Source organism: Macaca fascicularis, chromosome 3 (genome assembly GCF_037993035.2).
Source record: "Macaca fascicularis isolate 582-1 chromosome 3, T2T-MFA8v1.1".
NCBI lineage: Eukaryota > Metazoa > Chordata > Mammalia > Primates > Cercopithecidae > Macaca > Macaca fascicularis.
Window position 1 is genome coordinate 145,054,725 of NC_088377.1, and position 13,733 is coordinate 145,068,457.

At 40.3% G+C, this 13,733-nt stretch overlaps 1 protein-coding gene across 3 annotated transcripts in view; it reads right to left on the reverse strand.

Moving 5' to 3' along the window:
• RELN (reelin) overlaps positions 1-13,733 on the reverse strand; it is a 510,762-nt gene that overhangs the window by 51,606 nt on the left and 445,423 nt on the right. For all 3 annotated transcript variants that reach the window (XM_005550435.4, XM_065542420.1, XM_045387530.2), the window contains exon 46: positions 10,816-10,984. In XM_005550435.4, coding sequence (XP_005550492.3) covers positions 10,816-10,984 — 169 coding nt within the window. The remainder of the gene's footprint in view (positions 1-10,815; positions 10,985-13,733) is intronic.

The window sequence follows — 13,733 nt, forward strand, 5'->3', positions numbered from 1 at the left end:
TATAAGTTTAGAAAATGGAGAAGAAACAGACTAGGACTAAAATCTTCACTCTGAAATAAAGAGGTCAGTCCGATACATGTCTGTTGAACGTCTGTACAAACCGGTTTCTCCAGAATTTGGCTTGCTCCCCAGCTTCTTCATGTTCCCCCAGCAGAGTGATCTCTGCCTAACAAACTCCTGTCACTTTCCACTGCATTTTACCGAAACCCCCAGTCCTCTCCTTGGCCCACAAGGTCCTGCCTGAGATCTGCCTGAACTTGGGCCTCTGCCTCCCTCCCTCATCATGATCACTGGTTTCTGGAGTACTGTTTCTCCCCTCAGGTCCCAGAGTGCACCGAACTCATTCCCACCTTTCTGCCTGCATGTTCTCTTTTTCTCTATCTCTGTCTCTCTCTGCCTCTCCCTCCCTTCCTCTCTTTCTGCCTGGTTAACTTCTGTGTGTCCTTCGGGTGTCAGAGGAAATGTCAGGTCCTCACAGAGAATTTTTCTTCCTGACCCCTTTTAAAATGATGTTTCTTCCATGCTGTTCTCTCTCATAGCAAACCGTTGTTTTCCTCTTACAGTATTTGTCACAATTACAGTTATACATTTATTTGCATACATATTTGATACATGTCTGTCTCTTTCTTGAACGGTAAGTTACAAGGAACAGGGCAGGGTTGATTCCTTTTTGCTCAACATCATAGACTTCATGTACAGCACCTAGAGCTTAGTAGGTGTTCTAAAGGCCCAGGAAGTTGGTATCCAGGGGCTTCCATTCTCACAGTAAGCAATGTGGAAATGCACCCATGCCCGCAAATTGTGCAACTCAGTGGTTTTGCTGATAAATTATTTTTAATGACTAAATTTATCTAAATTTATTTATAGCTATCTCTGTTTATCTGCAGCAGCAACTTATAATTAACATAGTGGAATACCATATTTCCATAAAACATAATTACTCGGCACCAACATTTTTATATATATATATATATGTATATATATATTTTTTAGAGTATAAGCTTCTGAAGGGCAGAGAATATCTCTGTATCCCTTAGGGGAATACTGTTTTGTATCCTCAGTGCTTATAGATAGTAGGTAAGTAATAAACTTTCTTTGTTCCTCTAATATCTTACACATACTTCACCAAAGCCCTCGTCACATTGTCTTAAAAGTGCCTATTCATATGTAATTTCCTGTTAGATTATTTTCCTTATTTATCATTTTATTGTTGGTGGCACCTACAGATGGAGCTTCGTAAACATTTGCTGAAAGGCTATTCAGTTCGTAGTAATAAAGATGCTCAGGAAGACCAAAACACCCTACAAAAGATATCCTGTAGAGTAGATGGGCAGGGCCTGGTGTCAGCTGTGGAGGGGTGGTGATTTGATGGCTGTTAAAGGGGGCAGACAGCTTTCCTGCAGCTGAGAGGTGGCATGGGTTTACTGAGCATTGGCTGTGTTTAATCACAATGTGGGCAACCACTTAGAGAAACTGTACGGAAGATTTAAGAGCCAGATACATTGTTGGAGTTGACAGCATTTATGGGGACTTCCAACGCTGACATTTTCAATTTGTGCAACTCTCTGGCATTTCAAAGAAAAGGAAACGGTAAGAAACTACATGAGAAATGTACTAACATGGGAGCTGGCCCCTTAGGAGTAAAGATAAGTGAGGGCTTTCATTTGTACTCTGGCACTAGTAGGTTCTATGTCCACGGTGAGTAACTAAACATGTATAATAAGGGAGTTTAATGAGATGATTTTTAAGGCTCCTTCTCAGATGTGATGATTTCATATTCTTAGGAATAACTACACCTAGTAATTATGTACCCATCAAACAAGGATACCCATACTATCCAATATTAATTTGTAAGAATAGGAAACATTTTCACTAAGAACTGGAATATAAGTTAAAAATGAGAGTTTGGAAGTTGAATTGCCAGGACTTCTTATTCCCAGCCCTGTCACAGCTCCACTATGTGAAGGGGCCACATCACTTATGTTTATTTGCTGACGCTTCCCTGTCAGTAAAACTGGGAAGATGCTACCTTCTGCCTCACAAGGGTGTTGTGAAAATTAATTAGTTCTTGTTTACCAAGACCTACGAGTGTCTTGGTGGAGTTCCTCGGCAGGTGTTGTCATTTATCTTTAGAATGATGGCCACCATCAGCTGCTACTTCTTAGAGTTGGGGGAAAAATGGTCCCAGAGAAGATCTCTCATTTTTCCATATTCGTGAACTCTCTCCTCTTGCTTCTTTTGTGGAGTTACACCATTTCTTCCCCATCTACAGCATGTAGTAAGTGTTACATCAGTTTTGTTTAATAGATATCCATTGCTAAGTAGTTAAAATATTACTGTTAATAGTATGGTTCCTCTCACTGGTGTCCCAGGTATCTCTCTCCACACTACCTCCGCACCTTTTAACAGATTTCACTACACATTACAGAGTCTTCATTTTTGCTCTTTTCTTCAGAATGACTCTACCTATGAAGTCCTCACTGTCATCGTCATCATGAGAAAAAGCCCTTTGAAAGGAACACAATGTTTTAAACCTCTTCTTCCTTCCCTGAAATATCTTTTACTTCGAAAGAGATACATAAAATATTTAAGCCTAGAAAATCTAGCCTAACAATGCCATTCTACCAAAGACAATGATGACGCCCAGTGACCTAAGTCTCACACTGATTCACTAACAAAACTGAAACAAGGCAAGGATCTCTTGGTTCATGATTACTTTGTATTCTCATTAAGTAAATCTTTCAAAACTCCACTGCAACCTCCACAAAATCATCCTACCCTTATCATTACTTGTAAATATGAACAGTTGTTAAGCTATGGGAGGCTGTATGTGTTGCAGCTGTATGTGTTTTGACTTTTGTGTCAGCTTCGGAGCTGAAGCCCCTGGCCCTGTGTGTTTGAGCAACTGACTCTGTGATGTCAGCCCATTTCAAAATGTGTGTCTATTTGCCTTGCAAGCCAAGACCCTTCCTTTATGTTTTGCATAAAATTTCCTCCACTAGCCTGTTTCTTTGTATTAGCCTATCTTCTTTGACAAAGTTGAAGAATATTCCAAAGAAGATATATAAATGGCCAATAAGCACAGGATAAGAAGCCCAACATCATCAGCCTTTAGGGAAATGTCAATGAGAACCACAATGAGATACAACCTCACACCCATGAAGATGGCAACAGTCAAAAAGACAATAACAAGTGCTGGTAAGGATATGGGAAATTAGAATCCTCTGCATTGCTGGTGGGAAGGTAAAAGAGTACAGCTGCTGTGGATAAAAGGTTGTCAGTGTCTCAAAATGTTGAACATAATTACCAGCAATTCCACCTCTAGGTATATATCCAAGAAAAGTGAAAACATACATCCACATAAAATTTGCACAGAAAGGTTCACAGCAGCATAAAAGGTGGAAGGAACCCAAGAGCCTATGAAGTGATGAACAGATAGATAAAATGTGGCATATCCATAAAATGGAATGTTAATCAGCTGTAAGGAGGAATGAGGAGCTGGTACATTCCACAATATATCACACTACACTTTGATGCTAAATGAAGGAAGCCAATTGTAAAACAAACACACATTGTATAATTCCATTTCTATGAACTGCCTAGAACGGGCAAATAAGAACATAGCTTAGTGGTCACCTAGGGCTGGGTGAGGGGTGGGGAGTGACTGCTATTAAGTATAGGATTTCTTTTAGCGGGGACAAAATATTCTAAAATTACACTGTGGTGATGGTTTCAACAACCCTGTGTTTTTGTTTTTGTTTTTTATTTAGTAATGACTAAAAAACATTGAATTGTACACTTTTTTATTTTATTTTTTTGAGACAGGGTCTTATGTTGCTCTGTCATGCAGGCTGGAGTACAATGGCACGATCTCAGCTCACTGCAATCTCTGCCTCCCATGTTCAAGCGATTCTTGTGCCTCAGCCTCCCAGGTAGCTGGGATTGCAGGCATGCACCACCGCGCCCAGCTAATTTTTGTATTTTTAGTAGAGATGGGGTTTCACCATGTTGGCCAGGCTGGTCTCGAATTCATGACCTCAGGTGATCCACCTGCCTCAACCTCCCAAAGTGTTGGGATTATAGGCGTGAACCACTGCACCCAGCCAATATGCTTTGTTAAAGTAAAGAATATGGCCTGGCGCAGTGGCTCATGCCTGTAATCCCAGCACTTTGAGAGGCCAAGGTGGGTGGATCACAAGGTCAAGAGATCGAGACCATCCTGGCCAACATGGTGAAACCCCGTCTCTACTAAAAATACGAAAATTAGCTGGGCGTCATAGCGTGTGCCTGTAGTCCCAGCTACTCGGGAGGCTGAGGCAGGAGAATCACTTGAACCTGGGAGGTGGAGCTTGCAGTGAGCCAAGATCGTGCCATTGCACTGCAGCCTGGTGACAGAGCAAGACTCCATTTAAAACAAAAACAAAAACAAAAACCCAAAAAAAACCTCTCTAAATTTGTTTACCTGAAAGTGTTATAGCCTCCCCTCCCCATCTCTTTTCCCCAATCCTTTCACAATGTTGCCCTTTTTTGTGCACAGCACCTTTCCTTAGAACTTCCTGCAGCTTCCATGCTGTGGCTAAAGCCACCTGGGCTTCCAAAGTGTAGTTAATCTTTAAAGAAGGTGTTATCAGCTAGGTCATTAGGGCTAGTAGAAGGGAATAGATCATCTTCAAACTGTGACTTAAAATACCCAAGTCACACCTGAGCCTTTCAGTGGCCACTCCTCTCCCTTTCTCTGTGGATTTGGGTTACCTGCCCTTCCACTGACTCACCCTGGGTCTAAGGTGATATTCAAGAACCCATGCTATTTGAGCCACCTGTTATTTTTAGGTCTGGGGTTAGTAAGGAGGAGGAGGCAGATTCAGATTAGGGGCTATGAAACTGATGTTGGCATCTTCCTCTCTTCCTTTTCAGTCTCTCTCAAGAACTCCTGGCATTCCTGCCTTCCTGTTTCTCCTCGGACCATCTCTCTTAGGCAAGCAATGAAGAGGCAGTACTAATATAGTGGTTAAGTCCATGGCCTCTGGCGCCAGACAAGCTGTATTTATTTCCAGTATCTTACTGAAACTGTTCTTTCGAAGGTCACTCATTCTCTCAAATTGAAAAATCCAGTAAAGCTTTTGTGAAACTTTTTAATTCACTACTCTCTATAGTTTATGTCATTGAAGGCCATATTTTCCTGCTTGTTAATCTCCTCTCACCTGGCTTCTGGATGCCATGTTATTCTGAATCTTCTCTCTGCCTGAATCCTCTCAGCCCCCTTGCTGGCCATTTCTGCTCCTTCTGCTATTAAATTTACGAGTCCCCCCCCCCCCCCCCACCTTTTTAAACACTCTCTTATGGAGACAGGTGCAGTTTTACAGCATTGCCTGTTACTCTATGTTTATGCCTCCGAAGTTCATTATCTTCTCTTGGGCTCAGATCTTCATGTCTCTGTCAAATGGACATTTTCATTTGTACCTCGAGCCATCACATGTAATCCAGCATCATTTGACTAAATTTGCCATACTGTCCCTCCTGGAATCAACTTTAGCTTGCTCCTCACATCTTCTCACTATTTTACTAGGCTTCAAACTCTAGAGTCATCTCTTGACGTGTGTAATGGAGAAGGAGAAATTAGTGGCTGGGTTTTAATCAATTATTTCTTTGAAATGTTCTGTCATATCTGCCTCATTCCTTCAGCTGTAGCCCAGACTTGTTACTTCACTTAGAAGTTATTGTCACAACACCGTTGCCACCTCCTCTTATGTGAATCTGTCTGTTGTCCCAATTTTTTTCTTGGAAGAATATTTTCAGCTCAAACCCACCACAGTTCATTTTGCCTACAAATCTAAACTTTGCCTTGCTCCAATGATTGCTGTAAGTTAACCCAACTCTACGAACCAGCATCTTGTCATAGCTTCCAGATATGAGCCCTCTGCTTGAATCGGCAACTCACGCGCTTCCCCCAGCCCCATACCTATGTGTCCTTGCACTGTCCACATTGTTCCCCTGATTTAGAGTGCTCTTTTCATTTACCCACCTAATTCCTAGCCATCCTTCAAGGCCAGGACCCATCTCTTCCATGAAACACTCGAATTCTGGCATTCAATATCATCTCCCATTTCTTGATACCTGCAGCATTTCTAGCCCATTCCTCAGTGAAGCATTAAATTATATACAGCAGGTATTACTTTGCAGTTGTTTCTCGGGTATATGTCTAATTTTCCTTAAATAGGTTGTAACCTCCTCCAGCGCAAGAATTTAAGACGGTGCCCTATCCATTATCATGGGCTCACTCTCATTCAAGATTAAGCTGTGACTTAGGAAAACTTCTTAGTCTGAGGTTGAAGTCTGATAATAAACCTGTGTTATGGTTAACAAGTGTGATTATGTGGTTAACTCATAAAAGTAGAAATAATTTTCATTTTTAATAAATCTTGACAATGTTCTCAACACTTCCATGCACATTTATGAGATTTTCATATGGTAAAAACGATCTCCATTTTTCAGATGAAGAAACTGAAGTTTAGAAACACAAAGTAACTTGCCTTAAAAGCTCATATGGGTGAAAAGGCAGAACCCCCCTCACTATGCTACAATGCTTTTTGTTCATTTATTTATAAATCTTCTTTTACAAAGATCTAACTTAACTAATGTGTATGGCAAGGAATAGAAACTATGAATCTATCTACTTCAATTATTTAGGTTTTAACATAGCAATGTCTGGAGCAGAGTGTGATGTAGTCTGGAGCAGAGTGTGATGTATCTTGTGTTTAGTTTCACTGTTCCCTTCCTAGTGAGGAGCAGCAGCATCCCTTCAGGTTTGCAACTCAGAGACCAGGGAGTCATCTTCAGCACTGCCCTTTCCCTCAAGCTCCCACGTCCCTCAAACTGACCCAGCTTGGTCAGTTTCATTGCCTCCCATGTCTCTTGACTTTCTCTCCACTTCTCTTCATGTCTCTTCAATGCCTATACCATTGGCATTTCTTATTTCTGCAAGAGCCTCTTTACATCTGCTCTTATCCTCTATTTGTTTTCTGTTTAGAATGGGCTTTTCTGTGGCTACTATGAGAGTTAAAAAAACCCAACAGATGCTGGCGAAGTTGTGGAGAAAAAGGAATGCTTTTACCCTGTTGATGAGAGTGTAAATTAGTTCAATCACTTGGAAGACAGTGTGGCAATTCCTCAAAGACCTAGAGGCAGAAATAGCATTCGACCCAGCAATCCCGTTACTGGGTGTATACCCAAAGGAACATAAATCATTCTACTATGGACACACACATATGTTCATTGCAGCAGTATTCACAACAACAAAGACATGGAATCAACCTAATAGCCCATCAATGATAGACTGGATAAAGAAAATGTGGTACATATACACCATGGAATACTATGCAGCCATAAAAAGGAATGAGCTCATGTCCTGTGCAGGGATGTGAGTGGAGCTGGAAGCCATTATCCTCAGCAAACTAATGCAGGAACAGAAAACCAAATACCATATGTTCTCACTCCCACAAGTGGGAGCTGCACAATGAGAACACATGGACACATGAGCGGGGGGACAACACACACTGGGGCTTGTTGGAAAGTCGGGGGTGGGAGGAGGGAAAACATCAGGAAGAATAGCTAACGGATGCCGAGCTTAGTACCTAAGTGATTGGATGACCTGTGCAGCAAACCACCATGGCACATGTTTACCTGTGTAACAAACCTACACACACTGCACATGTACCCCTGAACTTAAAAGCTGGAAATAAGAAAAAAAGAAGAAGCTTTTCTGAATGCAAATCTGTTCATGTCTCCCTATTGCCAAACACTAAACAGGCGTTTAAGTGTTCCTATAATGAACCTCCAAATCTTTAATACAACCTACAATGGTCTTCATGGTCTGACACCATCTCATACCTCACCTTGCTCCTCTCTTTATCTGATCCATATATTCAACATCTCAAATACACCTGCCCTCTCCTACAATTGGCTACTGTCCCTGTTTGGAACACTCCTACCCTTACACTTTACCTAGTTAGCTTACATTCATCCTTCATGTCTTACCTCAAGTATCCTTTTCTTAAGAAAGCATTCCCTGGCTTTCTTGACAGGTCATATCACTCTCCAATATAGAAACTTAGAGCATCATGTACCTGTTTTCCATCACTTATCACAATTGAATTTATATTTACTCCTGTGATTATTGGTGATTTATGGCCAGTACTCCTCTCCCACCAAATTAAAAGCTCCTTGAGTCAGGGATCAGTTCAGCTCCCTCATAGGCCTAGCACATAATTAAACAGTTAAAAAATATTTGTTTAAAGAGTGACTGAATGAATAATTGCTACTGATGACTAGTGACCATTTTAGTTTGGTGAATGGTTTGACGTCAATTTGTGACCAGCCAACCTCAGCTGGCACTCATTACTACTGTGCCAACAATACTGGGATCCTAGCCTTATGGTCGTGTGTTGAGTAGACAAGGCTGCAGTTGTGACATGGTCACAGTCATTCCTGACCCTTACTGAGCACATGCCTTTAAGTTGTCAGCATCACGTGTTTTTTATTGCGAAGAGCTACAAACTGAAATACTCAATTCTGGCCTGCTGGACCACATAAACATTGACATTTCAACATATTTCCAGGTAACAGAGACAGTAATTTTAACTTAAAACAAGGAAACACCATATTTACCAAATAACTGAATGTAAAAGTAGATGTAGTATAGATATGTTTACTCGTGTTTGAAACAAGTAACTCTGAGACTGGCATATTGTTCTAATGATCTTTGGTATATGGCAGAGAAGTGAGTCTGGCTTGGGCTCCCTCCATGCACATTTCTTTTTGAATTACCCAAAGGGCCTTGTTACAAGTCGGTGTCACCTTTAAGACAAGTGTACATGAGCCTTGAGGGTAATATAATAAACAAACTGCTTATTCTCAGTACAGAACGGGGGAAATGGATGCTCATCAGATTTTTCAAATAACATTTGAAAGGGTCAAAATTCTTGTGAGTATGTACAAGAGACAATTAAAAGATAGATTAAAAGATGAGAAATAATTACTTTTCTTGAGTAAAAGACTCAAGGGCATAATGACTAGCTGGAGTAAATCTTAGAATGTCGCTTATTTGCAAAATGTGACTGAGTAGCTGTGTAATAATTCACAGAATTCATAAAGACTTAAAAGATTGTTGCCTTAATGGAGTTTTTTTCTATTTTACTTATTAAGATCACTTTAATAATTCATGCATGGCAACACCTTTAATGAGCAACAAAATCTCACGTATCTCATTTAAACTTGGCAACTCTGCTGACAGTTAATATAGTCTCGTACCTCTGAGCCAGCAATTGTAAAGCAGCCCTAGGCTGTTAGTAACTGAAACCATCCCATTTATGATAATTCTAAGAAATGTTATGCCCTAGATGAATGGTTGAATTTTATGGCCATTTGCTAGGAAAATTTATTCGTTCTTCATTTGTGGGATGACAAAACAATAGTGAGCCCAAACTATAACTCCTGTTCCCCACACTGGATTGGTTGCTTTGCTTCTTTCTTAATGCAGCAACTGAAAACCATTGTCTTGGAGGAAATAGAAGTTTCTATCAAGATGTTAAAGCTTTCCTATAATTAGCACCTAGTTTAGATGGTGAAAGAGAGTGTCATGTAACACCATTCCACTAGGCAAAGTTAATTCTCTGCTTTACTCAAACAGGAGTGGAAATGCACAGATAATTTAGATTTAACTTCTTTATCAGAATTTACTAGGCAATTTTATTTTTATTTACTTTAATTTTTAATATATATATTTTTTGAGACAGGGTCTGGCTCTGTCACCCAAGCTGGAGTGCACTGGCATGATCATAGCTCACTGCACCGTCAAACTCCTGGGCTTTAGTGATCCTTCTGCCTCAGCCTCCTGAGTGGCTGGGACTACAGGCATATACCACCATGCCTAACTAAATTTTTGTAGAAATAGGGTCTTGCTGTGTTTCCATGGCTCGCCTTGAACTCCTGGTCTCAAGTGATCCTTCCGTACCAGGCAATTTTGTTAAGCCCTGATCCCTTTCCATAGAGACAAGAATGAAACACTTCTTTTATATTTTTCACTAGAAATACTTCAGATAATTCTTAAGATAATGTCCAAAATAAAATTTTAAAAGCAGACATAATTTTAATGTACATTTATTTGCTACCTTCATTTGTATGACATCACTCACTCCTATATTTACAGCAGCCTCACTAGCAGAAAACAGACCCTGTTTAAGTCTATTCTGGATCCAGTGGGCCTATTTTAAATGACTTGTCTGGGCATCTCTGAATTAAGTTGGAGAAGCGAAGTGATGCAGCCACTGTTTTCTTTTGTAGTTCATTCTTTAAAAATATTAGAGTTAAAAGTCAGTAAAGGCCTGGCTTTTGGGAAAATGTGGAATAATGTCATGATAAAAACTGGTTTCTGTTTTACTCATTAAGACAGCCTTAAGATTTCCTGGATTTGAATGTTGGCCTGCCCTACTAGGTTGGGGAAGTTCTCCTGGATGATATCCTGAAGAGTGTTTTCCAACTTGGTTCCCAGCATGGCACAAAGTATACATATGTAACAAACCTGCAAGTTATGCACATGTATCCTAGAACTTAAAGTATTATAAAAAAAAAAAAAAAAGAAACAGAAGGAAAACAATTAGAAAAAAAAAAAAAAGGCAGCCTTAATAATTCATACATGGCAATACCATTAGCAAGTAACAAAATCCTCACATATCTCATTAAACTTGACATGCCAAATTTTATCACATTTGGGCTCACTATACATAGAAGCATGTGGCGAACATGTAGAAGCATCCATACCTGGTATAAGGAGGGAGAGGCAGAGTAATTCTGGTCCACTTGTTGAAAGTGTCTGACACCAGGATCCGCTGCAGATGATAGCGACTGCATTCCACATTGGTAGGCAGACAGTCCCTTACCAATGGGTGCCATGACAATCCAAGATCCACTGAGTATTCCAATTCAATCGCTGAAACAGGAAACATTATTTTGGATACAAACATATATCTGCAGACCCAAGAACCATACTTGCTTATCATATTTCTGTATGTTTTAGTTTCATTCAAATGTCAGTTTGATTTTTTTCCCTGTATTTATATTTCCTACTTTGAAATGCTTCCTAGTTTTTCTCTCTGTATATTACTAGTTATTATTTTTAAATTTCCATGTTGAAATAACTTTTAAGGGGATATGATCAAATGAAACATAAATTTTCCTGAATCACATCTTAGAATGAAAAGCTTTTGGAACAATCATCGTGACAAAAGTATTACTTCATATACAGTTATAGTATTTGAGTAGCTGCATATAATTGCTATGATATATTTGTAATATTATAGTGATAGAATATATATCACAAACATATCATTTAAATGGTATATAATTTAATATAGTACAATACTTATAAATTAATATAGTTTAATGGTTAACATACAAATAAGGAACATATTATATATTTTAATAATTAGTGTTCAAACAGTTAATACATTGAGCAGACTTCTCAAATTTTGACCATTTTATAGGAATCCTGAACAACTAATGTCAATTTTGCCCCTGGTATGGGTGAAACTTCTTAGAAATTATAAACTTTTGCTTATATATCTTGCTCTGCTGTGTTAGAGAATATAAATAAAATATGGAAATCTGAGGGGTTTAAGGAGCAAGTTGAAGGCCATGGAATATGTGCCAATGCATGCCATCAGGTTGTGGGTCTAAGGAAAGATATTTATTTCTTTCCTTTTTCTTCTGGAACATTCAGCCCATACCCCCATCTTATATTTCTCTCTCCCTATTCACTTTATGAGCTGCCTCAGTCCCCACCTCCCTTCTGAAGGCTGTGGTTCTCAGTCTTGGCTGCACACTGAAATCACCTGGATACCTTTAGAAACGACTGATTCCTGAGTCTCCCTACCAGAGATTCTGATTGAAGTCTTTTGGGGCATGGCCAAGGTGTCAGGAGCTTTAAAGCTTCCCAGGTGATTCTCCCATGCAGTCAGTGTGAGACCACACACCGCCCTAAGGTTTCTAGGTAAATACAATGGCCTAGTCTCAGTCTTCATGGTGCTTGCCTCCTAACAGCATTGGACATTATTGATTACTCCCTGATTCTTGAAACGTTCTTTTATTTTGAGGGACATTATTCTGAGTCTCCTGTCTTTTATTCTGACTCCTTTGCTAACTTGCCCAGCTATGGGCATTCTTCTAGACCTTGTTTCTGGCCATCTATTCTACAAGTACACTCTTGATTCAGCGATCACCTCCTCTGTGCCCCAAATTTCCTGGTTTTACATCTCGAAATAGAGTTTGTGTCTACTGAGCCTGGCACTGTGCTGGATGCTGGGTGCGCTGTGATGAGCAGTATAGACACAGTTCCAGCTTTCTATACTGTGTGTCATCTTCACTAAAGGATATCTTCACTTAGAAGTCCTTTCACTTGAATTAAGAAAAACTCACCGTTTTCCCTCATTAACAAACATCTCCTCTTAACTACCACATTTTATCAATGGCAATACTTTTACATTGGTTTTCTGGGTCCAAAATTTAGAAGTGATTTTAGCCGTTGGTATAAGAGGTTGTTAAGAAAAAACACAATTTAGAAGTTATTTTAGAAATTTTATGTTTCTGTCTCCTTTACCCTCTATGTTCAACTCAGTCCTGATATCTGCTGCTTTTTTTTTTTCCATTATCTCTCATCAACTTTATCCATTCCATGTCTCTTCATGCCACATAGTGCAAGCCCACATTGCTTCCTACAGAGATGACCACTGTGGTTTCTCTACTGGAATTCTTCTCTACCCATCTTCATTGGCTCTGGAGCTAATCTTCGTGAAACATATCATGTCACCTCTCTGCACTTGTGCTCTCCTGTTCATGACCTTACCAAGCACAAATCCCCACGTCTGCCTTTTAAGGCCCTTCTTAATTTGTTTCCAACTCCACTCAGCCACTTTACTCTTTCATAATATAATTCATTTCCTCTCTCAGGAGGCTGCACCGGCTTGTATAGAAAGTACGTGTGACTGGGCTTACGAGGGCAAAATTTTGGTCCTGGTTGGTGCTGCTGCAGAATGACCATGTGATAACTTACTTCTTTGGGCTCTCCTCTTTCTTTTTTTTTTTTTTTTTGAGACGGAGTCTCGCTCTGCTGCCCAGGCTGGAGTGCAGTGGCCGGATCTCAGCTCACTGCAAGCTGCGCCTCCCAGGTTTACGCCATTCTCCTGCCTCAGCCTCCCGAGTAGCTGGGACTACAGGCGCCCGCCACGTTGCCCGGCTAGTTTTTTGTATTTTTTTAGTAGAGACGGGGTTTCACCGTGTTAGCCAGGATGGTCTCGATCTCCTGACCTCGTGATCCGCCCGTCTTGGCTTCCCAAAGTGCTGGGATTACAGGCTTGAGCCACCGCGCCCAACCTGGGCTCTCCTCTACTTTCTATGTGAAGAAGGGAGTAAGAGTCTAGACTGTTTTCAACATCACCACACTGTGCTCTTCTCCATTAGATGCAGACCAGACCTGTTGAGGCTGGTCTGCTCTCAGTTTTAGAAGAACCCCACATCTGCTTCTTTGCTTCTGCTTCCAGCCTAGTTTGGGGGTCCTTTCTTCTCCATCCACCCTTAAAATCTACTTCAACCATCAAGGTCCACTTAATACTTAGCTCCTTTGTGAAATGTTCCCTAACTTCTTATATTGGCCAACCATTGGTCATCTCTTGCTCCCTCGAGTT